The sequence below is a fragment of the Gallinula chloropus genome (assembly GCF_964237585.1).
Source record: "Gallinula chloropus genome assembly, chromosome: 20".
Lineage (NCBI taxonomy): Eukaryota > Metazoa > Chordata > Aves > Gruiformes > Rallidae > Gallinula > Gallinula chloropus.
The window spans coordinates 6,919,095-6,941,253 of NC_140105.1; the positions used below are offsets into that span (position 1 = coordinate 6,919,095).

The 22,159-nt window shown below is 45.6% G+C and overlaps 1 protein-coding gene across 1 annotated transcript in view; it reads right to left on the reverse strand.

Moving 5' to 3' along the window:
* Positions 1 to 10,979, reverse strand: part of CACNG4 (calcium voltage-gated channel auxiliary subunit gamma 4) — a gene marked incomplete at both ends in the record, with an annotated part of 39,129 nt that extends 28,150 nt beyond the window's left edge. The window contains one exon of the mRNA XM_084273345.1: positions 10,757 to 10,979. Within this exon, the coding sequence (XP_084129471.1) occupies positions 10,757 to 10,979 (223 nt within the window). The remainder of the gene's footprint in view (positions 1 to 10,756) is intronic.
* Between the last annotated feature and the right edge of the window lie 11,180 nt (positions 10,980 to 22,159).

Sequence of the window (22,159 nt, forward strand, 5' to 3'; positions counted from 1 at the left end):
GAATGCTGTGTCCAAAGACTATTTTTGGCTAGAATGCTGCCACTTACATACAGAAATTAAAATAAGATGAGGAAAAGGTGACTGGGAATTGCCTACCGAGAGGCACCAAGTTGGACAATAAAAATCAGACCAGGATTGCAAGTGAAAACAAGAGGAATATCCCTAGAAAGTAAGTTACGAGGCTCAATCTCTTTCAAAGACACTGGATGGAATGGTATAGCTATTCCCTCCCTCCTAATCTGCTCCCAAACTATAAAGAGGATTCTATTTTAATAAGCACTACTGTAGTGGGACATTGCAAATGAATTGCTCAAATGGCTATAATTAGTAGTGATACTGTGAGTACAGCCCCAGCATCATTCCTAAATACTATGTGCTTTATTTCAGGTCTTGAGTCTTTAAGGATCCCAAAGCATCTCCCAAACTGTCTGCATTTGCCAGTGCTAAAGGCAAGGCCGAGAGTACAGCAAAACGTGCAGAGGAGAGGAGAAATGCTTGCTAACCTCTGAAGCAAATCCTCAGTGTGCTGAGGAGAAACACAGGCTGGTTAATCTCTGATTAGCAGATAGTGGCATAGTCCTGGATAAGTAGTTTTGGAAACACGTAAGTAGCTTAAAAAATGAAATTCCGTTGCCTCCCAACGCAGCGTAAGCTCCACAGACAAACCAGCACTGGAAAAATGGTTAGACTTCATAAGCCACAGTCTCAGAAAGACTACTCATCATATCAGAGCATCTTTTGTTGACAAACAAAAATGTGTTTTCACAGCAGGCAGAGCCAGAGCTGGGGGGGGGGGGGGGGGGGGGGCGAGGACCAGATCTGGTCCAAACACGGAGTAGGGGGGGATCCAAGCACACGAAGCCTAAGCCAAGAAACTCAGCTTCTTGCCAGGTTTAATGGCTTTGGTTCAGTGCATGCATAAATGTAGAAGGGCTCTTTAACTGGGGCCGTCTGCGTCCTACTGGTCTGTCTGGAAGAGGTTGGTCTGTCTGGAAGAGGTTGATCTGTCTGCAGAGAGTGCACCAGTGAACTCAAAATTGCTGTAATGGCAAATAACTGATGCTCTGCTGCCTGCTGGCAGGAGGATGAGGATGAGCACCCAACTGGTTAGCAACTCTAGTCCTGTGAAGCCATTTCCAAGCTGTTACTTAGCTCCCCGATTTATTAATTGATATTTCACTGTGTCTAAGAGAGCTCTGCTCGATACTGACGTTTTCCATCAGTTCCCCTAATAAAACTCAATTGAGATTGTTAATAATGTTGCTGAGCTCTAATTGTACAGGATAATCTGCTGTCAGCCAGGTGTGTGTGTCAGGTGGCAGAGCAGGACATGGGGACGTTGAATGTGGGAGGAAGCAGATGAACACTCTGGGGCTCTCCCTCTGCAGCTCACACTGGAAACCAAATTCCTGACATTTTGGCAGCTCATAACTGCCAACAAATAACTTACCCACCATCAGCAGAGGCTTGTCTGGAGGACAACAATCTATTTTTGGGCTATTTACTCCACTGTCTCAAGTAACAGAGAAGTTTGGTGAGTCTGAGGGCTTTGACTCTGTTTGTGATCCATGTGGATAAAAATGTGATGTGACACAATGCAACTTGCTGTTTCATCAGCTTGCTAAAAACAAACCCACACAAAGAGACCAACCCCAGCCAATTCTGCATTCAAATGTGTGTGAGTCCGTACAGTAGCATTGCTGTGCTTTACCTGAGTTTAGAAGATCTGCTGTGCCAAGGTGATTAAAGCCCACCGATGCCATTAGTGAGGCACAATACAAAGGAATAATGCCAACTTTCATGCCTGGCTACCTTTGAAAACTCAGTCTGAACAGTCCCAAGATCTTCCAGCATTAAAAGTTTGCTGTTCCTTTTGTTCATGTGCAGCTGAATGCTGGGGGCTGAGCTCTTGACAAAACCCCATCAGCATGGCCATTCTTACACCGTTACCCAGTGTCCCTCTACCAGCCATCACCAATACTCCATGAGACAGGTACACTCAGCACTAAGAGAGGTGTATGCAATGTCTTTTAGATTTGATTATATTTAGGCAATGTACCTCTGGCAAGATCCTATTTTAAGTCATAATTGCGACATGTCATGGTTCTTTTTTAATGCCTTGCAGCAACAATGGATAAACTATACCTCTGGGATGCAAGCAAGACCCAATAAAAATACTAACATTATTGAATGCTATCTGTTTGGACAGGAGAAAATACTCAGTCATCCATATTCCACAGAAAATAGCATTATTTAAAATATATAAACGGGAGAAAACTGATCTGAAACCTCTGGTAGGGAATTGGCAGTGACTTAAAAATGGTTATTAACTAAATCTGAAAAGCAACCTGGCAGCTAAAGGAGAGTGGTAATTCCTCACTGAGCCCGGTGCCTCTCCCACTCGAATAGGGATGCTTGTTGCTTCTGAATATCTTTGAAATATTTGGCATTATCAAGCTAACAGGACTGGCTAAGTGAGAATCATTCAAAGGGCATAACTAAGTGGCATAATTCCAAAACAGCAATTAAAAGGCGGAATGCTTGAAAAAGAACAATAAAAGAGGTTAATTTGTATCAGTGTCTGGCAATCTGCACAGGAAATACTGTAATTCCATAATGTGCTCTCCCTTCACCCATCTCTCCCTATCATGACCTCATGTTTATAATCTAGCGTTCCTTCAGATATAACGTTTGACCAAAAAATGACTCAATTCTACTGCAGAAGAACTGCTGGTGCTATTTGTAAAAGAAGCAGGAGCCTGGCTAAACATGATGGAGACAAAGTAAAACAGAGAGAACAATAACCCAATCCTCATACCTTTTGACAAGTATATGATCATACATTTTTCATTGGCAGGATGGCACAGAGATGTTTGAGAGTAAAGAAAAGAAATTAAAAAAATCCTAAATGTCTACTCAGGGCAGCATCTACTGGCTTTCTACAGAGAGACTCTCACGCCATCATGGAAAAGCTAATTTAGGAGGAATCATCTTTTTAGCAGAGGGAAACTTAGAACATTTCATCAAGGAGAGGCAGAAAGGGAATGAGAACAAAGATGTTAAGATGACAGGATGGCACAAGGAGGAGGGGAAAGAGGGGCTGGACTATCTGCCAGGCTAAATCAAGAAGTGCTTCAACGCTCCCGCTGCATTTGACACACGGCATGCAACAACTGGCAAAGATGCCCCCAGATTGGAAAGGAAATCTAGCTAAAGCCTGTTCTGGCTGGGCTATCCATCCTGCAGGCAGACTGCCCTGAGGCTTGCTATTCTGAGAGATTAGAGAGGCCACTCATCATTAATATTACAATAAATCTCAGTACAGAGAAAGACGGTCTCAAAGGTTGCTGTGGTGCCCAGCACCTTCGTGTGCCCCTCCACCTAGACAAAACTACCCCTCTGGAGGAAAAAATGCCAGCAGAAGCCCAGGAAAGAGTCACCTTCCACTCTACAATTCTGAAGGTAAAAAGAACTGATGTACTTTGGGAGAGGAGACAACTAACTAAAGGAAACAACTATCTGGGACTAGAAGACAGAGGACAAAGCACACTGTAATTTAACTGGTCAAAATATGCTGAAGAAATGAGAGACTCCAGGGCAAGGCAGAAAATAGTGAGCAGCCCTGCACAGCACTAGAGCTGTCTGCTGAAACATCCTTTTGTTCTGAAGTCATAAATGTGTATCAGCCTCTCAGACATATGGGCAGTTGTGCATTTATCCTGTTTGTTTTACTACTCCTGTGCATCCTGCCTTGCCATCTGTTGGTAAGAATTTGGATGCTGAACTGTAAGTCTGCGACATAATAAATACCAGTAAATAGAAATCTAAAATGAAGATAAGCACAAAGTAATGACTGGAGGCAGGATCAGTTCTTCAGTTCGATCGTATGATTTATTTCCTGAGATGAGTCTTGGCTCAGAAAAGAGGGACCAGCAGGAAAAGGTCCAGTTGAAGGGACAGATCTACAATCTCTTCTCTTATATTGGCTTCACATTGGCATAATTCCACTGCCTTCCTAGAAAGCAGTTAAATTTATGTAGGTGGAGAATCAGACTTAATCCTGTCCCTCAAGGAAGACGTGCTTAAACAGAAAATATTGCATGTATAAAACATCAGTTGCAAGGAAAATGCTTTAAACCCAGTTGAAGTAGAGTTCTGGCACCTTCTTGGAGCCCTATTGCTATGTCCCAGTTTCTCTGCATCTCCTTTTCCCTTTTTCTATTAGCAGGAGAGGACAGTGGGTGGGAAGGAAGCACAGTTATCCCTCCTGGTCAGGGGCAGCAGAAAGATAAAGTAACCGGCCCCAAGTCAGGCAGGAAACGTAGCAAAGCCCAGACCCACAAGCCTCCTCCTCCTCCCTCTCCTCTTCCCATTTGGGGCAGCAGAAGTTACTGCTCAGCTCTGTGACACACAAACCATGAACAGACTTCAAACTGCACACAGTACCCGAGGACTCCCGCTACCACAGGACTAACCAAGGCCATAAAAGCACTAGCCTCCCTCCTAATATATTAGCTTTTTTCCTCTGTTTCTGTTTGGATACACATGGCTACAGAATGGAGGTATCCGATTTACAGCTCGTATTCCCCAACTTTTTAAGGAGCTCCAAGTGTTTTGCACCTGGCGAGATGCTGACCAAGACTCCAGGTTGGACAGCACAACCTGGGCAGAAGTAATGCAGTGACCTGCCGAATGGGACAGGATCCACCAGAGACAGAATCACCCAGCCCAAATTTTATAGGAACAAAAAAATGACACGGTCATGCTTGCTCTGCCAGTTTATACTGGTGAGGGTTAGCGGAGCTGCCAGAAGGCAGGGCGAGCCCTGATGAGATGCAATGGCTACGAGCTCCTGCCAGTATCTAAAACCAGTAATAAAAGGCAGTGCAGAGGGTCAGTTAAAGGTAATGGCAGCTGGAAGAAGCCCAAAGACTACATTACATTACATCGCAAAGGTCCCCACCGACCCCAGAGTGACTTACTGCAGCTCTGACAGCTACTACCACAAATGCCATCTGTCAACCACCTACACCGTGCTTATATGCAGAATTAAAAAGTAACTACAGCACCACACAGCCACAGGTATGCTGCTTGTACAGCCTGACACATGCCTGACTCCTTCCACGAAACATGTCTGAAACCCAGGTGAGATGAGTATCACCCACATCACATCTCGTACCGATGAAGCAGCTTTACAGCTGGATTACAAATGTGTCTTCGTGGGTTTGCAGCCTTTGGGGAGTATTGCTAATGCACAGGAAGTCTTTGGGATCTAAGTCCTGCATTGGGATATCTGACATGCTGAAAGCCATGGAGAAGAAAAAACCAAAGCCCTTGTGCAGCCTGATACTCCCTACTGGCTATATAGTAGATCAAGTTCAAGAAAGCAAATTAATTCATTAAAGCGACATATATTCAGTCAATTAGCTTCAGATCCCTGCTTTGTAGAGCATCTTAGGAAGAATGGATGGTTTGTTACATCAGTACAGTCATTTGAGGACCTCTTACAAGTGTTCAAAGAGGTATGTTTAGGAGATCCACAGGGGGTTTTGTTGGGGTATTATTTGAGAAGATAATACATAATGCCTTAACCCATCTTCTGCTGACAGTTCCTCATGCACAAGATTGATCAGTATTTTAAAATCTGTCATACTACGGACAATATCTCAAAGAGGTTGAACTCTGCATCCCTAAAGCTTGCTCCAAATTCAGAAACTCTCTCTGGCAACTGGAATGCACTTGGGAAAAAAAAAATCAACTTAAAAACACTGTCAAAAAATCACTCCATCAGTTGCTGACAAACCACAGCGCTGCAAACGCTGCTGGAAAGATGACATCGGAGCTCTGAGAATTGCTTATAAAACCAGTGAGTGCAGCACAGGCACTTTCCCAAACAGCACATGTTTTACCAAGGAAATGGAGATTGTATGAGCAGGATGTATGGAAAGGAAGAAACACCGGCTGAACCTCAGGAAAGTCTTTCTCTCGTGTTCGCATTTGTTTTGAAAGATTCGTGGATGAAAGTTCAGTTGCTCTCCAGGACCTATGATGAAGGAACAAAATATGTACATATTGTCCCAGAAACAGCACACAGAGAGTGAGTTTCTCATTGCAGAGACCCCTTTTTTGTGTTCTCCATTCGCAGCCATCTCCTTTCATGGTGTGAATATAGGCTTATATGCCTGTATAGACTGAGAAGACCGACAATCTCTTCATGTGCCTGTGGATATAACCCCCAAGGCAGTCATGTCTGATATTGAAGTGACGCAACCTTTGAGCTTTGACAAACAAAACTTTGCCAAGAGCATCTGAATATAAAGTCTGCCTTGTGTTTGGTTTACTCCAAAGAGCGGTGGTGCTCCAAGTTCATAGCTTTGCCTTGAGAATACCAAAGAATATTCATTCTTTCTGGATGAGCCGTGAACTTGCAGCGTTGATGGATGGCAGCCCTCCTTTGTTTGCTTGCCTCAAACATTTGTATAAGCATTTTTATTTTGTTTTCAGGAGTATCCATGGCAGCAGTGCGTGCACGTGCTGCAGTTCCCATGTTTGTGAGCATTCATCCAGGCTGGAAGACAAGCAAATAATAGTGCAAATATGTGTTTGTGCAAGTTTTCAAGTCATAAATTATTTACTCCATCCTTCTTCCCAATTATAAATGTTCCAGCCACCCAGTCAGGAAGGACACATGGTTCCACGTGAGTTAAATAACCAACTGCACCACTTGAGAAGTAAATGGCGAATGGGGAATACTGAAAGCAATAGACACAATGGGTTCAAAGAGATTCAGATGCTGAAGTGTTTAATAAAACACTCTTTGAATAAATTTAAATTACAAGTACATTACTTGATTTCATATCTTGATGTCACAGGGCCTGCAGAGCTCTCTATTGTGAGCTGTCCTATTAACTTCAGTGCGATTGTTCATGAAGATAAGCAGTTTCAGTGGATAAAGTGGTGTTTTTAAAATCCTCTTTTTTTTTTTTTCTAGGCAAATGTTTTATTAGCAGATCCTTGGAGTGAATCAGGCTGTGCAAGGCTTACCTAGTTGTGCTGCACGTTTACCACAGGAGTAGGGGCTGCTGGAAGATGATGGTGGTTTAATCTCCCTTTCTCAGGTTACCGTGACCACAGAAAGATTATGAATAACACACAGCAATTGCTGTGTTTGCAAGACTTTGGCCTGTACTGTCCTGACAGGCCCCACAGCCTGTGACAGCTCCTGTAGCTCAAGCACGGACCCAACAGCCACCTCCCGACACGGGGCCGATGACTGCTCATTTGTGCAGAGATTTCGGGTGTGGATGGCTGCACGGGGCTTCACCAGAAACTTCTTGCTCCTGTGACAGTTTAACTGGAGCTGTCAAAACCGCAGTTACCGTAGATGTCGTGGCCCCAGAGATCCATAAACCAGCTTTGCCAGGGAGCCCTTGGGCCATTTCACTGCAGAGGCTCAGTCGAACAGCAGCCACTTCTGTCGCACGCACGTTCACACCGCGGAGTATATTAAACAGGTTCTACCTAAGGCAATTACCTTGGATATAAGTTTTAAAAAATCCATGCAGAAATACTGCTATTGTTTAAAATCCACTCAATGAGCCTCCTACCTCCACCTTTGACAAACACGCCAAAAGAACAAAATTGGGATTATAGAGGCAAGAGTTTGAGTGATGTATCATTAACGCTCCTTCTCTAGTGACTAAGCTCCATAGTAGTATCGACTACTAGTACTGAAACATGATTTCATCTCCAAGACAACTGCAGCTCCAAACAAAGATAATATGCTGGATCCCTAAACTGTATCACTGCCATTATCATTATGATGTTAATTTGTTGTAAAATGTTTTCCCAAAGAAGAACAATGAGAAAACATTGTGGAACACCTGATAATTTGGTTAGGAGGTGATTCTTTCCCATTCTGTTTCAGCAATTCAGTTTGAAATCTTGGAATTTGGGGTACTGAACAGGTGACTGCTCAAAACCCAGCACAGGGGCTGTTCTACGGAAAGAGTTGAGAAACATTTTAGTGGAAAATTTCAGCTGACCTGAGATTTACTCTGCAAAATGCTTTATTCATGTCAGAAGCAATCTGAGAGGCCGTTCAAGGTATTTTCATCTTTTGCACATTTGCGGCTTAGATTTGTCTTTTTGAGAAGAGGGTGGAATGGTGCTTAAGGCCGTTAAAAGAAATCAAGTATGCTTTTATAATTATCACTCCAAAACACAGAAAGAGTTCTAAAAGATGGGTTTGAAGCCAGACCAGTTAATAACATACAAAAATCTATAACTGCAATAATTTTCTTGCCGTGCATCTCCTCCGAGTTGCAACCACTGTGTTGATTTTACTGAAAGACCTATCCACTCCGAATGAGCGATGCTCTGAAGCAATCAAGGGGGTGTTGTTTTAAACCAGCTTCTAGAAACGGGTTTATTATTTTATGAAACAAAGGAGCCTTTTCTTTTCGAAATCAAAGTCCCACGATATGGTTTAAAACATGAATAATTTAATGTATCTATAGATTTTATCTTCCAAAGTCAGAGCATACTGGAAACGTAGGAGAGAATGAATGTAAGGCTCTGTTCCTGGTAGCTGTGAACAGATGACAGTTTTCTCAAATTGTCCATTCTTAGCACATATTTGACAACTTTAAATTTTGTAACTTTGTAATTTGATTAGGAGCAGTTGGATTTTGAGCAGCAAAGTGTAATTGCCGCTGGGTAGCTGGGTCCTGTGAAAGGCCGTTTTGTCCCCTGAATTGATGAGGGTTCGAGGTTCGCTTGCACACAGACACTGGGTGTGATTTTTCAGCACATACCCTTGCAGATAGGATGTGCTGGGGAAGGCAGAGGTGCTGCCCAGAGCTGTGAGGGGACCCAAGAGCAGCCAGCACGGCTGGGCGCTGCTTGCAATGCTGCCCACTTCCCATGACTTCACCCCTTTCTGAGTTCTTACTTAAGCCCAGCTTAAATCAAGACAAAAATTCCACCAGTTTCAGTCAAGGTTGCGCTTCATTTCTACAAAGGAGATTCCTGGCAGAGCCCAGAGATCCTGACTTGAGGAAACTCAGGGATTCCTCCTGGAGACGACAGGCCCAGGCTAGCAGAGCACGCTCAGCAACTCCCACAAGATGCAAACAAACTTATTTTCTGTGGAAAACAGAGACCGAAGATGCCAGAACAGGCTCAGCAAAGATCACAAGATTCAGTTCGAGTGGAGGGTGCTCAGCATCTCTCACAGGCTAACTCAGGAGCTCTCAGACGCCAGCCCTGATTTTCCAGGTGTCATAAAAGCTCATACAGAGAATTAGATTTCATTCAGGAGTTAGAAAGCCAAGCATCATTATTATTGCCTATAAACCTTCACATTTCAGTAATTCTTTCTCTTTTTATTGTCTAAAAATATTTTCTTGTCCTACAGCTATTCTAGGTATGCATACTATTACCAGGTAGCAAACCCAGTATTTTAAGAGAAAAGTGATGTTACACTGTAGCCTTGTAAAAGGAGATGATGAGAAGAGACATGAGGATGAGGTGGTTCTGCCATGCCAGAGCCTTTTCTGGGGAGGAAAAAACCTCTGAATACAGCTGCTAGACTCTGAACTATATCTGGGCTCATCTGGGCTGAGCTGTCTGTCAGTTAGAATAAACCAGGAAACCAGGTTTGCAAAGTTCATGTGTGCTAAGATGTGCTGATGGAATTAGGTGCACTGCAGCCGATCTGCCAAGTGCATTACTGGGGGAAGAAAGACTCCGGCGCACGCCCACCCCCACGGGCCACTGAGCAGCTCAGCAAAAGTCAACAGCTTTCCTCTACACTCTCCCTTTTATCCAGCTCCACTGAGGCTCTGGTAGCTGAGGGAATGGACCCAGCAGGTGAAGGGGGTTCAGAGCCACCGTGGCCCTGGCCCCTGTTGCCAGCACCTGCCCGTGCTGCGTGTCCCTTGCCTGGGGATGTTGCTGGTTTCCCACGGTCAGAGCCCTGCTCGCTCTGCTGACAGATGTTGTTTCCCATCTGGGCTTTCCGATCTGCTCTGCCAAATCCTCCAAACACCCATGTGCTTCTTTGTCCCGGTAGTTATCTGCCGCGCCTTCTCTACAACTCCATTTTCAGAGAGGAAGCCACATGCTTGGCCTCTGTGGGGAACGGGGGTGCCCTGCTCCACATCTCAGCCACTAAAACACCCAGCTTTGTGTTTGCCAATACTCGCCCTGATGCTTGGGCTGTGTAAAGTAACCTCCAGTCCACACTGAAGCACTCCAATAGTAGCAACGACACCTTCAACCAGGTTCCTAGTGTCTCTCTCTGAGGGTAGACAGGGAGGAACTTGGGTCTCCGCTGTTCTGCCCGAGAGCTCTGACTGAGCCCTAAAGCCCCTGGGGCCGAAGCCCCGGGGGTCCCCAGCCCCCAAGACTGGAAGACTCAGACGCGCCCCAAAAAGCCCCGAACGCGCCAGGAGCACCCCCCCTCCCAGAGCCCCTAAAGCTCCGGGGTCCCTCATCCCTGAGGGACGTCGCGGAGCCAGGTCGCCCTCCTGGGCAGCGCTCCCCCGGGCAGAGCTCCGCATCCCACCGCCCGGTTCCCATGGCAATCTCGGAGATACCGGTTGCCACGGTAACGCCATCCTCCTCCTCGGCCGTGTCCGAGGCACCGGCGCGGCTCCGGCTCCGGCTGGGCTCTGCCCGGCGGCTCGGGACGCGCAGCCGGTCCCCCCCGGGAAGTTGCTGCCCCCCCGGCCCCGGCGCGGCACCCCGGTACCTTCGAGGCAGCAGATCCTCCAGAGCCCCGAGTGCGTGAGATCGCCCCGCGCCCGCCGCGGCGGCCCCTGCGCCTCGTCCGTCGTGATGTTGGTGCCGTTGCAGATGTGGGCGCTGGAGTAGAGCCAGTAGTCGGTGCCGATGGCGATGGCCATGAGGCTGAAGGCGGCGAAGGCGCCCACCGTGGTCAGCAGCATCTGGACGCCACGGTCACACCACACCATGGTGCTTCATAGTCCCCGCACGGGCGCGGGGGGCCGCACGACACCGCCCGGCAGCCGCCGCCGCCGCCCGCGGGAGGCAGCCGAGTCACGGGGCGGGGGGCGGAGGCGGCGGCGGGGGCGCGGCGGAGGGGCGGAGGGGGGGGGGGAGCCGCCCGCTGCCGCCGCGGGGCCGAGCTCCGCCGCCAGCCGCGCCCCTCCGGGAGGGAGGGACTGAGGGAGGGGCCGCGGACCCCCGGGGTGGGGAAGCGGGGGGAAGGGAGACCCGCCCGACCCCCGACACGCTGCCGGCCCGCAGCCCCCGGCGGGGCTCCGGCATCGCTTTGTTCGTGGGCTCTGCCGGCGGCGGGAGCACGATGCCACGTCCGAAGTGGCAGCTCCAGCGGGAAGGCAGGCGTGAGCGTGTGCGAGAGAGACCGGCTCCCGGAGCCTGTCCGGAGAGCAGCGAGGTGCTGCCCGAAGCTCCGCACCGTCACTGCTCTCCCCGCGGGTCACGCACACCTTCCCTCTGCCCTGGGATCACCTGGAAACGGTACCAAACACAGAGGGGGAAAGCGGTGCAGTCCCAAGGAGAGTGCCCACACTGTCGGGGAGCTACAGCAGAGAGGAGGTGGGAGCTTGGCCATGGTTTCCTCCCGCAGCTCCATGCTGCCATGAGTTACGCAAGGAGGTTGTAGGCAAGTATTTGGGTTGCTGGTTTTCTCCCGGTTGGAAGGGGATGGAGAGAATCCAGCACCCGAACACATTTTTTCTGTGGAAAGCCAAGGGGAGAAATATCCACATCATTTTTCATGGCGTTACCCTGCCTTCCACCCCTGACTCTCATCACCACAAGTTGACAAGCCGATCCTGCCTCCACCTCATCCGAGTGACAAGCCAGATGAATGGGAAGCTTTCCTGATCAGCTAATGTATTTGTGTGGAGAGAACGTGGCAGCACACCAGTTTTATGTATATGAATTAGGGAGTGGGAGGACAAGAGCTACAAACCTCAAGAAATACAGTGCTCTTCCCCAGCAGTGCGTGGATGGCTGCAGGTGCCTGTGTGACTCCGCTGCTCAGCATACCAACGCAGAGATGCTTTTCAGCTGCTCGTCCTTTTCATAAAGACTGGGAAAGCAAAAAGCAAACCCAAATTAAAAGCTGGTCTTTATTTCACAGAGACCTCAGCAAATTGCTCAGACACTGAAGCCTGTGAGCGTAGCAGAGCTCTAAAGTTAGATGCTCGCTTTAAGCATGGAAATTATGCTTTTCTGGGTGGTTGTAGTTTGTAGATCTACCAGTGCCTTTGCAAAATCACCTTCTAAATAAATGTCTGCATTAGGGAGGGAATACTTCAGTCAGGCAAACTCAAAAGCAAAGCGAAGCCCTGTTCAGAAAACCTGGATCGAGCATTTAAGTTTAATGAGGTTCAACAAACTTCTCACTTAAAATATATGTTTGTACCTCTGGGCCTTGGGGGTTTGGACTGAGTGGGAAAATGAGATACTGAAACAGCAGGAGGGAAGCTATTTCCATAGCTTTTTAAACCTATCGAGCCTTAATTAATATTATTTATTTGTATTACTGTATTGCTGAGAGAACTGCTTGTGGCTGGCTCTCCATAGCAAGGAGCAGGGGAAGGGCTGAGGGGGGGCTGTAACCAGGGCAGGGCTCCCACTCGGCTCAGAAACATCCTCCTCAAGTGCTCCCAGTCCATATGAGCAACAAGAGATGGGATGGATTGCTTCTGGTCTGGTGGGTTCTCAGCAGCATCCACCAGCAGAAAGGGGACACACAATGGCAAGGTTCTCAGTGGGCTGGGAGCCACCAACCCTGAGGCTGCCCTCCCGTGCAGTCCCATCGATTGTACAAGGTTAACAGCACATTAACAGGATTTATTAATAAATCTCTTGTTTCTCTTCCTCCCCCCTCATTTTTTTTTTTTTCAGAGAAAAGGGCTGTTTGTGTTTGTACTGCCCTGTGAGAAATAACTTGGGCTCCTAAAGGGTTACAGAGCAGCATCCAAGGCAGACAATTTTCTGCCCAAGCTATCTTCTTTAGTTTAAAAATGTTCTCTATTCTTTTGAAATGCATGAAGTAGATTGTGGGAGAGCTAATATTATATTCCACTACTGAAAGCTGGTGGAGTATTTTACATTGATGTCTGGCTCTAGTGATTTTCTAAGGATTTTGAATTCATTAAATCCAACCATTGAATAATCTCCATTTGTGGCGGAAGGAAGGCAAAAGTGCTTACGCTCCTCAATAGCAAAAAAGCATGTAGTCTTTTCTTAAAGACGAAAGCTATCTGACCTGCTATATGTAGCAAAGGTTGCCCATCGTGTAACCTTTGATTCTCAGGCTTTGCTTAGGATACAGCCTTATAATGCTGCCATTGAACGCAGCAGCGAAGCAGCCTTGGCAGGGTGTTTAGCACTGCAGCAGCATCCTCCCTCCTCAATCAGAATTAAGACACAATTGTTCCAAGCTCAGACCAGAGACAGAAGCTCTGATGATGAAAGCCCCACATCATCTCCTCGCCATTCAGCCCTTCTCTGATGACACTGAACAAGGGTGAGTGTCCAAACCCAGAGAGATGGTTTTTGCACTGGAGAAAGGGATGCTCAGAACAGAACTGGTTTGTTTCCGTGATGTCGATGTTCAAAGCTTGAAATGAAATCCTATGCCTGATCATTTCATTTCTGAACTGAATAACACTTCCTTTGGAGGTGAAACTTTGGCTTTAACCGAATTCATTGAGAGCTGTCACCAATAAAATCCTGCCCCAGAGACACCGCTGGTGTCAGAAGAAAACTGCAAGATGTTACCACGTAGCATTACGGCTTCTGCTGAGTGTCAGACACATCAGCTCTAACAGATTAGGCGCTTTTTCTTTCTTCCTTTTTTTTAATCTATCATCTAGGAAAAAAGTAATACTAGAATTTCACTAAAAGAAACTTTTGGAAATTGCTCAAGAAAAACTCAAGAGACTTCTTTCTGAGAATGAAAATAATCACTTCAATTAAATAGAGCTTTTGATGTAGATAGAGTCTAACCATCATCAAAGCCTCGAACAGATATTTCATCCTCCCTTGTCCTTTTTCAGCTTTTAGCTCTATGCATCTGAGAATGAATTTTAGCATCTAGGAATGTCCTGAAGCTATGGGGACATCTTTATAAATGACCGTTTTCACCTCCTGTGGGTCTTGGTATCTTTACTTTCTATTTTGATGCAGCTTTAGGGGAAAAAAATAATCCTTGATAATTTCTTTCAGATTATGCTACGTATGAAGAACTGGAGAAGTGTTTCATACATTTCATGCAGTATCAGATAATCTGGGCTGTGATTCAGCTCACCAGGTTAGCAGCAGAGCTCATGCCTGAGCAAAGAACCTTGCAGGAGTATGGGACATGTCAGAACCTACCAGCTGTTAAAGAAGGACCAATATAGTTCCATGAACAACTCCAGTATTTATGTATACCTTGTATCAGACCCTGCAGATTAGCGTGATACCCACCAACATACAGCACAGGAGACCTTTGCAGAGCTGGACCCAAGCTGCTCAACCAAGGTCATCAGTTCTGTGGCATAACAAAGGTTGAATTCACTCCTGAGGGCTGGTGCAGTACCTGATCCACTGATCAGCGCATTCCTTCTATTATAATTCGTCATATATTGAACAACATAGTGTCTTTTGGCTCTGAGGACCCACTCTGTGTGGAGGGTCTGCTGCCTCCAGCCAGAGAAGGTTTACAGAGAAGTCTCCATCACGCTTCAGGGAGTCCAACCTAGAAAAAAGGTGAACTTGAATTTTGTTTGTGGAGTGTTAGGGCTGAATGTTTTTTTTTTAAGTCCTATAAAAGATCACCTGAAGTTAGCACAAATAGTTTCAGATTGTCCTTCAGAGCTGAAGAAATGGTCATCTGAAAGGAAAAATATTGTTGTTCTCATGCCACTTGAGGGGCAGCAGCTTGGCCTCGATTCTATTGTGCCTTTTAATATATTAAATATTATTTGGCTTAGTCACAGGAAGCAAAGCAACACAACTGCTTTCTAATAAATAAAATGTGCTCAGAAGCAACTCTGAAGCTTTCCAGATAACTGCATTTCAAGTTTGCCAGGAAGCCAGATGCTGCTATTGGAAAAGTAGCTGCTATGGTTTGTCATCTGAGCCTAGAAATTGATACCCAAGAATGATATGATGAGACAGACTCGATGACAGCACTGCTCTTTCTATAAATAATTTGAAGAAAACATTTTTTTTTATTTAAAAAAAGGCCTCTTTTGCTAGAGACTTGCACAGCAAACCAGAAAATTAAAAAGGATAGGCATGCTGTGTTTGAATAGGGCCATCAAAAGAACACGATATACACAATTTATAGAAGAATATATAGCAGCTCTCGCCCATTTTACACTACATAGGCTGTATTTTTCCCATAACACCAATAGTTATGAAACTCATTATCTTTTTGACAATGGAGAAATGGAATGTTATTCCTTCACTTGCTTGATCATGTCAAATGTCAAAGCAAATTATGAATGCTTGTCCTTCAAACACCCATCCCTCCTGGTAAGATATTAAATATCAATAGCGCTCACATTCAGCTACAGAAGGAACTAATATTGCACACATCTCACAGATCTAAAGTTCATGGTGCCTGTTACCTGTCAGGCGGTTCCATCTCACACGTCCTACCTCCTGCCCATATCCTGAGACCTGGGGGATTCATCACAGTGTTAAATGCCACATTAAAGATTGTGGGCAGCACGGGTTAAAACCCTGAGTGGGGTTACTTGTGAGTTTGAAGCGTTAATAAGGGAGTGGTAGAAGGAACCAGGGGTTAATAGGACCAGAGCCTTGATTTTTGCATTGCATTTTGAAGGATTTAGTGAGGCAGGATCCTGGTGAGACCCTACAGGAAGCCTCTAGCACAAGAGACCTGCTTAATGTGCGGTGAAAAAACGTATTATCTTTTCTGACAGTGGAGAAATGGATGTGCTGACTGAGGCCCCATCCAGACAAGGCACTGCTGGAATGAGCTGTGTTCATTCTCAGGGGGGCATCCAGAGGGAAATACAAATTCTCCTTGGGAACACAGTACATGGGGAGGGGGAGAAGGGAAACAAAAGGCCCGAAATGTTTTCTCATTCCACCCATTACCAGTCAGGTCTAAGAAATAATTATGCACCTGTAAACAGCTCAGCAACAGGCTGCTTACACTACACACACACACAGCTCATCCACACAACCGTACATGAACTTCAGACAGACTAAAAGATGAAATAGGGAGTCAGATGTCACCGTGATGGATTGTGCTTCTGAGGGCTCTCTCCGTGCGGGCTTGCGTGCATCCTGCTGGTCACTGCCAGGGGTCCTGAGCACCAGGTCCTTATCCCTCTACAAACAAAAAGAAAATGTAAGGCTCTTTAATATCCTTAAAAAATCTAATACAAAAATTCCTGTTTCAAACACTCCTCCTCAGCCCTTCCCAGGGAGAGGGTGCTGTAGCAGAGCGGCGCAGCAAGGCTCGCCGGAGTCACACCAAGTGTAAAATGAGGCAATCTGTGGGGAAGGTTATTGCCTTTGAAACACTGCATCACCGCCTGCACACCCAGAGGATGGAGGAGAATTACCCCTGGCCAGCAAAAGGGAAATTGCTTGCATTTTAACCTCAAAAGAAGGGCTTCAATGAGAATGTGTTAGGAGGCGGATTGAGTGAAACAGGTTTTTAGGATAAGTCTTAAATACTTAAATCAATCATGATAACTTGCTGCACTGAATTTATCTCCTAAGCTGCCTAGAGTAAATTCCTCAGATCTGTCTGAATAATTTTGAGCTGATAGTGCAGCATTCGAGTGAGAAGGCTGTTGCCCAGTAAAAGGATTTTTCTCATTAGAATTTCAGCCGATTATTCACAGGAGAGATGGTCTGCTGGGAGCACGCCCGGGCAGCTCACTTCGGGAAGTTTTATGTACAGTCTAAGAAAGGAATTGGAAAGGTAAAATTAAAGCCAGCCATTACTGCTGAGAGGTCTGTGATAGAACAAGCATCCAAAAGAACAGGGTTTATCTGATCTTCCTGGGCTACAGTTCTTTTTCTTTTTTTCCCCCCTGCCCAAGAGACCAGGAAACCCTTTTGGATCAGCCTCCTGCAATGGACGGAACTGCAGCCTGTGGTGCTGAGCAGAAGTCACCCAAAAGTGATCTTGATCAGATGCTTGTAACGCTTATGGGTCTGAAGAGCTGCTGTCCCACCGAACCACACCTGGGAGATGGATATTGGACACTGAACCAAAGCTTTACCACAGAACCCCAACTTCACTGGAGTTAGATTAGCTAAACCAAGAGGCTTTAGCTTGTCTGTCAGGGATGTCTCATTTCACTGCTCCCCTGTACATTCAATGCAATTAGCTGTTCAGAGAGACCAGTGAGTGAGAGGGGAAGCTGGGGAACCCACGGGGAGAGTTCTGCCAAGAGCAGCAGAACTTTAAACCCCGTTCATGACCAGATTCAGGTGGAATAAACACCAGACGAGCCCACGCACCTCATCCTCATTTAGCAACTGTAGAAGGGGCAGAACCCCCTTTCCACAGACACTGGTGTGCCAACAGCAGCAAGGAGGAGAGGAAGACAAGCAATAGTAACAAACCACCCTGATGTAGTGTTTCCAACGAGCTCTAAATCCAGCCAGCCAAACGCCATAAAACCTTGCCACACGCTCTGCAGTGAAACTGTAATTTGTGCTGTGACTTTTCAAAGCTACACCGGTGTCTCCATGAAGTATTTTGTTTAGGCTGAGTAAATTGCAAATGGTGTATTTATTGATTTTTATCTCTCTTCACACCTCAAACGCTGCCTGTCTGCTCAAGGCCAGGTCAGAGCACACTTACTTACTCAGCAAACACCTACTCCATGTTTAAACCATAAACTCCTCAGAACAAGACAGTATTTTTAATCAGCATAAGGTCCCTTCCCCCCTTCTTTTTCCACAGACCCGATGGTGACCCCAATGTAACTCAGAGCTCTGGAGGAAAAGCTGGTGGGACCAGCAATGCTTTACATTTTGTTAATGCCATGTATAAAACTGTTTGAACTTGGTAGGGTTTAAGCTGAATTTTCTCCACTCACATGGTGATTAAGTACATCTAGCTGCTAACACCCGCAGGTTACAGCTAAATGCTTCTCTGTGGTGGTGTGGAATTTGGGGGGGTGGGGAATAGCTCTACAATCGACATTTAGCAGGAAACTGTAAATGCAGCAAAGTTTGTAAGAGGGTTTCTGCCAGAGCAGCCAGCCTACCACAAGAGATGAACCAAACCTGAAGCGATGCAAAAGGAAAACCTCAAAGCCCTCACCCTTGAAATTGGAAAAAAAAATACCCAGAAACACCCCAAAAGGATAAGATCACCCACCAAGAAACTCTTCCCAGAAGGATGATTAGAAGAACGCGGAAGGGATCAGCGAGATTCTGGATAGTCAGGTGGGACTTTGCAGTCCTTCAGCAGTCCCCGTGCTGAGGTGGGCAGCACCTGTGCCACCAGCATCCCTACCATGATGGATGGAGTATGCCAAGGCTGGGAGAGGCCCAGCCAAACTCCTCCTTTACCCCACGGGCTGATGACTTGTCATCACTGAGGGAAGTGCAAGAGTAGCTAGGGGTCATCTGAGGAGCCAGAGGCCAGCAGAGACCCATTCCCCTGGTTGAGGAACCATCCAGCCCCTGACCTCCTGTTCTTCCCAGATACTTGGAAGGGTGATGCCAGGTTGTACCCATCAAATCTCACAGCACCAGGTCAGTGCTGCTCCGGCTCAGTGCTGCTCTCGAGGCCTGTTCCAGAGCTGTCAGCAAACAGGAGGTTTAGCTCAAGAGAGCTCAAGTCTCATCGGCTCAAAAGAAAAACGTCTTTTGGAGAAAGATGAGGAATTGCAGCAGCCAGAGTTGTGAAAAGCCTTGACAAAATATTTAAAACGGGGAAAAAGCGAATGCTAGAGCCTTCCTTATTCAGGTTATTAGATGGTTACTGCCACTGCTATTAAAAAGACACTATTTGCTGAATGATCTACACAAAGAAAGGCTGGAACACACCTACAGCTTTTCCAGGCGCTTTGAGCTCTGATAACAGAGAAAAAAAATTTCCTCTCATATGAGACTCAATTGAATAATTATTCAGTTCAATTAACAAATAAGTGATGTGCTATTTTGTGCTGTATCCAGTAAATACATGCCTAAGAAATTCAATAGATACATCTCTAGGTACCGTTCTGGGTTCAACGTGCTTATGTTGAGGCAACAGGTTTGTTTAAAAATTCTTAAATCCATGAGGAAACCATTAAAGAGTGAGGGTGAAGGTTCAGAGAAAACCTGAAAGGAATCAGCTTTCCACTGAGCTCCACACAACAATGGTACATGTGAGTAATTCTACTACAGTTTACTTAGGAGAATAAAAAATACCAACAGTTATTCTGACTGTAAATAAACACTTTTCTCAGAGTGGAGACCCATTAGAAGTCAACAACTACTGTGAAAATTCATGATTAAGCTCATCAAAACTGCCCTGTTGAATGGGGGGGGGGGGGGAGGTTGGTTGGGTTTTTTTGAGAGAAAAATCACACTTTCAATTTGATTTTTTTTTTTGAAAGTGCCTGTTTTGCTTGAAATTTGTGCACATTCTAACAAAGAACTCCAAAATCACAAATAAGAACCTCTGATCCTTCCCCAGCCCATCTTTCCTCAGGTCTCTTCCTTTCTCACATTTTTCAGGTGAATGATTCTAGCAGAAATGTTTCTGCCTTTTTTCTGGAATGCACGTATACATTTTTCATGGGAAAGCATTCCAATAAGGTCTCTATTAATACACTGGTTTCTAGGTAGCAAGAAAAAAAAAAAGCACAGCATTTCTACTGAAAAAGCTGGCAGATGTTGACTTTTTACCCATAACTGTAATGCCTCTATAAAAAGGAGCATTCCAGCCTTACAAGCATTAACATGGAAAATAAATAGATCTGGTGAATATGGCACACCCAAGATTGCATGTGAGGGACCAGAAATTCAAATCCCCTCTCAGAGGGGACATTGCAGGGGTAATGAGAAGATGCAGAAGCTTTTCAATCTCTGGAATCAGTCCCTCATGGAACATCATCAAGGCAGACAAACCAAACGGGGCAGCATGAGCATGAAGGATTATTTAATGAGTATTGGCTGACACGAGATACCCACAGACACCCCAGACTGCAGCCTTGCAAAAGAAAGTGCCAGAAGCCATTCCCATTCGCAATAAACTAATTACGTGTTGGGGATTTTCTTCTTGTTTAGACAAACCATACTATTTTATTTACAGTGCTTTGCATGCTTGCAGTCTTGTAGGGTGATGGGAGAGGGTTGCATAGGCTGCTCATACAGCAGCCACGGTGCTGCACGTAGCAAATACCATACAGAGCTCCAGGGGTTTCAAAATGGGCTGGAGTGAGCGGTCCAACATCCTCCTCCCAAGATGATGCTTTAGAGACCACTGAATACAGCACACAGAGAGCTGGGCCCACACAGGCTTTTTGCCATCCTGCAAGAGCATCCTGGTGATGGGTCAGGTAGCAGTGGCCACACTGCATGGGGATGGGTTGTGGGGAACCAACCTCCCATCCTTGGATGGGCAGGAGGATGAAGGCAGGAGGTTCTGGTTACTAAACACCTAAGCAAAACCAGCCTGATTATTGTATAGAGACCTGCCTTGCTAAGAATAAGAGAGCAGCCAGGTCCAGGCTGCACACATGCTCTCCTACTTTCTCAGGGCTTGTAGCCTGCAGGGTATCATTTTTTTAACCTCATCTCTGTAACATGGTCAGCACTTGTATCCACAATCCCACCCCAGTGCTGGAGAAGAAACAACATCCTGCTTCCCGTGAAGAACGAAAGGCGAAGTAGATTCTACTCTCAGTTGCTAAAACCTTGAAGTAATTTGCAGTGCTGTAATTCCTAAAGTTGTGATAGCCAGAAAAATATATTTAATATTTCATTTTTTCTGCTTTTTCTTTTCCCCAAAGACTTTTTTTCCTCAGTGGGGAAGAGTGCTAACAATGACTTCAATAGCAGCACGAAGTTTAAAGCCCAGATCTTTCCAATTCTGCTTATTCCTTTAAGCTATCCCAATCCCCTTTATGTTCTTTCTGCATACACACATCTGTCTTCTTCAAAGCCTTAACCATCTCTGACACACCTGACCTTTCCATCCAAGCGCAACGGCTGGATGCAAAGAAAAACCCCTTTACCTACAGCAAGTGACTCTGTTTCTCTAGTCCCACGCCTGAAAATTTTGCTGCTGCAGGAAGTAAAGCAGTGAGCAACCTTTCCTTCTCTTTTGAAAAATGCAACTGTCATCTCTCTGAGAGAAATAACAGCTTATCTTTACTTTGTCAGGTATGACTGGTAGTTATTAGAGTCTTCCTAGGAGAATGCTACAAGAAGAATTAGGACAGTATTGTCTCAGGAATGTCAAGAGTTCAGAAATTAATTTGACAAGACCTGGGAGATCTCAGGTATCTAATTAAGCTTTCTGTGACAGTTATGTTGTGTAAATACTAGAAACCTATTAGAGTACAGGATCAGGTAAAGCTAGTTTCCATATTCAATTATTAGATGTTACACCCATTCAACAGCCATTACTGTCATTAGACCCGTTCCGCTCATGCCAGTAAATATAATTTAATCTATTCATACACACAAAGTTCATCCATTTTTTAACTACAATAGCTGATAAGCTCCCTGTGTTGGGCAATGCTGCCATATTTTTGCCTCAGGTTTACACAAACACCCCTCTTCTCTCAGGGAACGAGACTATGCATCACCATGTGACAGAGCACACTCAGCTCTGGTTTTGAAGGTTTGGGAGTAATTTCTGTAAGAAAAACTTATTCCATAGATGAAGAAAAATTAGGCTAAGGGGACTCATGGCTAATAGATTCTGACCTCAACAGGCTATAATGCAGGCTGGCTTTGCACTCAGTAATATTTGCATCAAGCCCATCTCTCATGGCTATGCTAAATCATATCAATTCATCACTTAAAGAGGCCACTACACCCATTAGTAAATTGTTTTAATAGTTAATTATTAGCAGGATAAAAATGATGCCTGAGTCTGCAGGGGCACTATCGGCACGCAGATTGTACTACTGTGGCAACTCCCATCCAAAGCCATCAGCTTAATGGA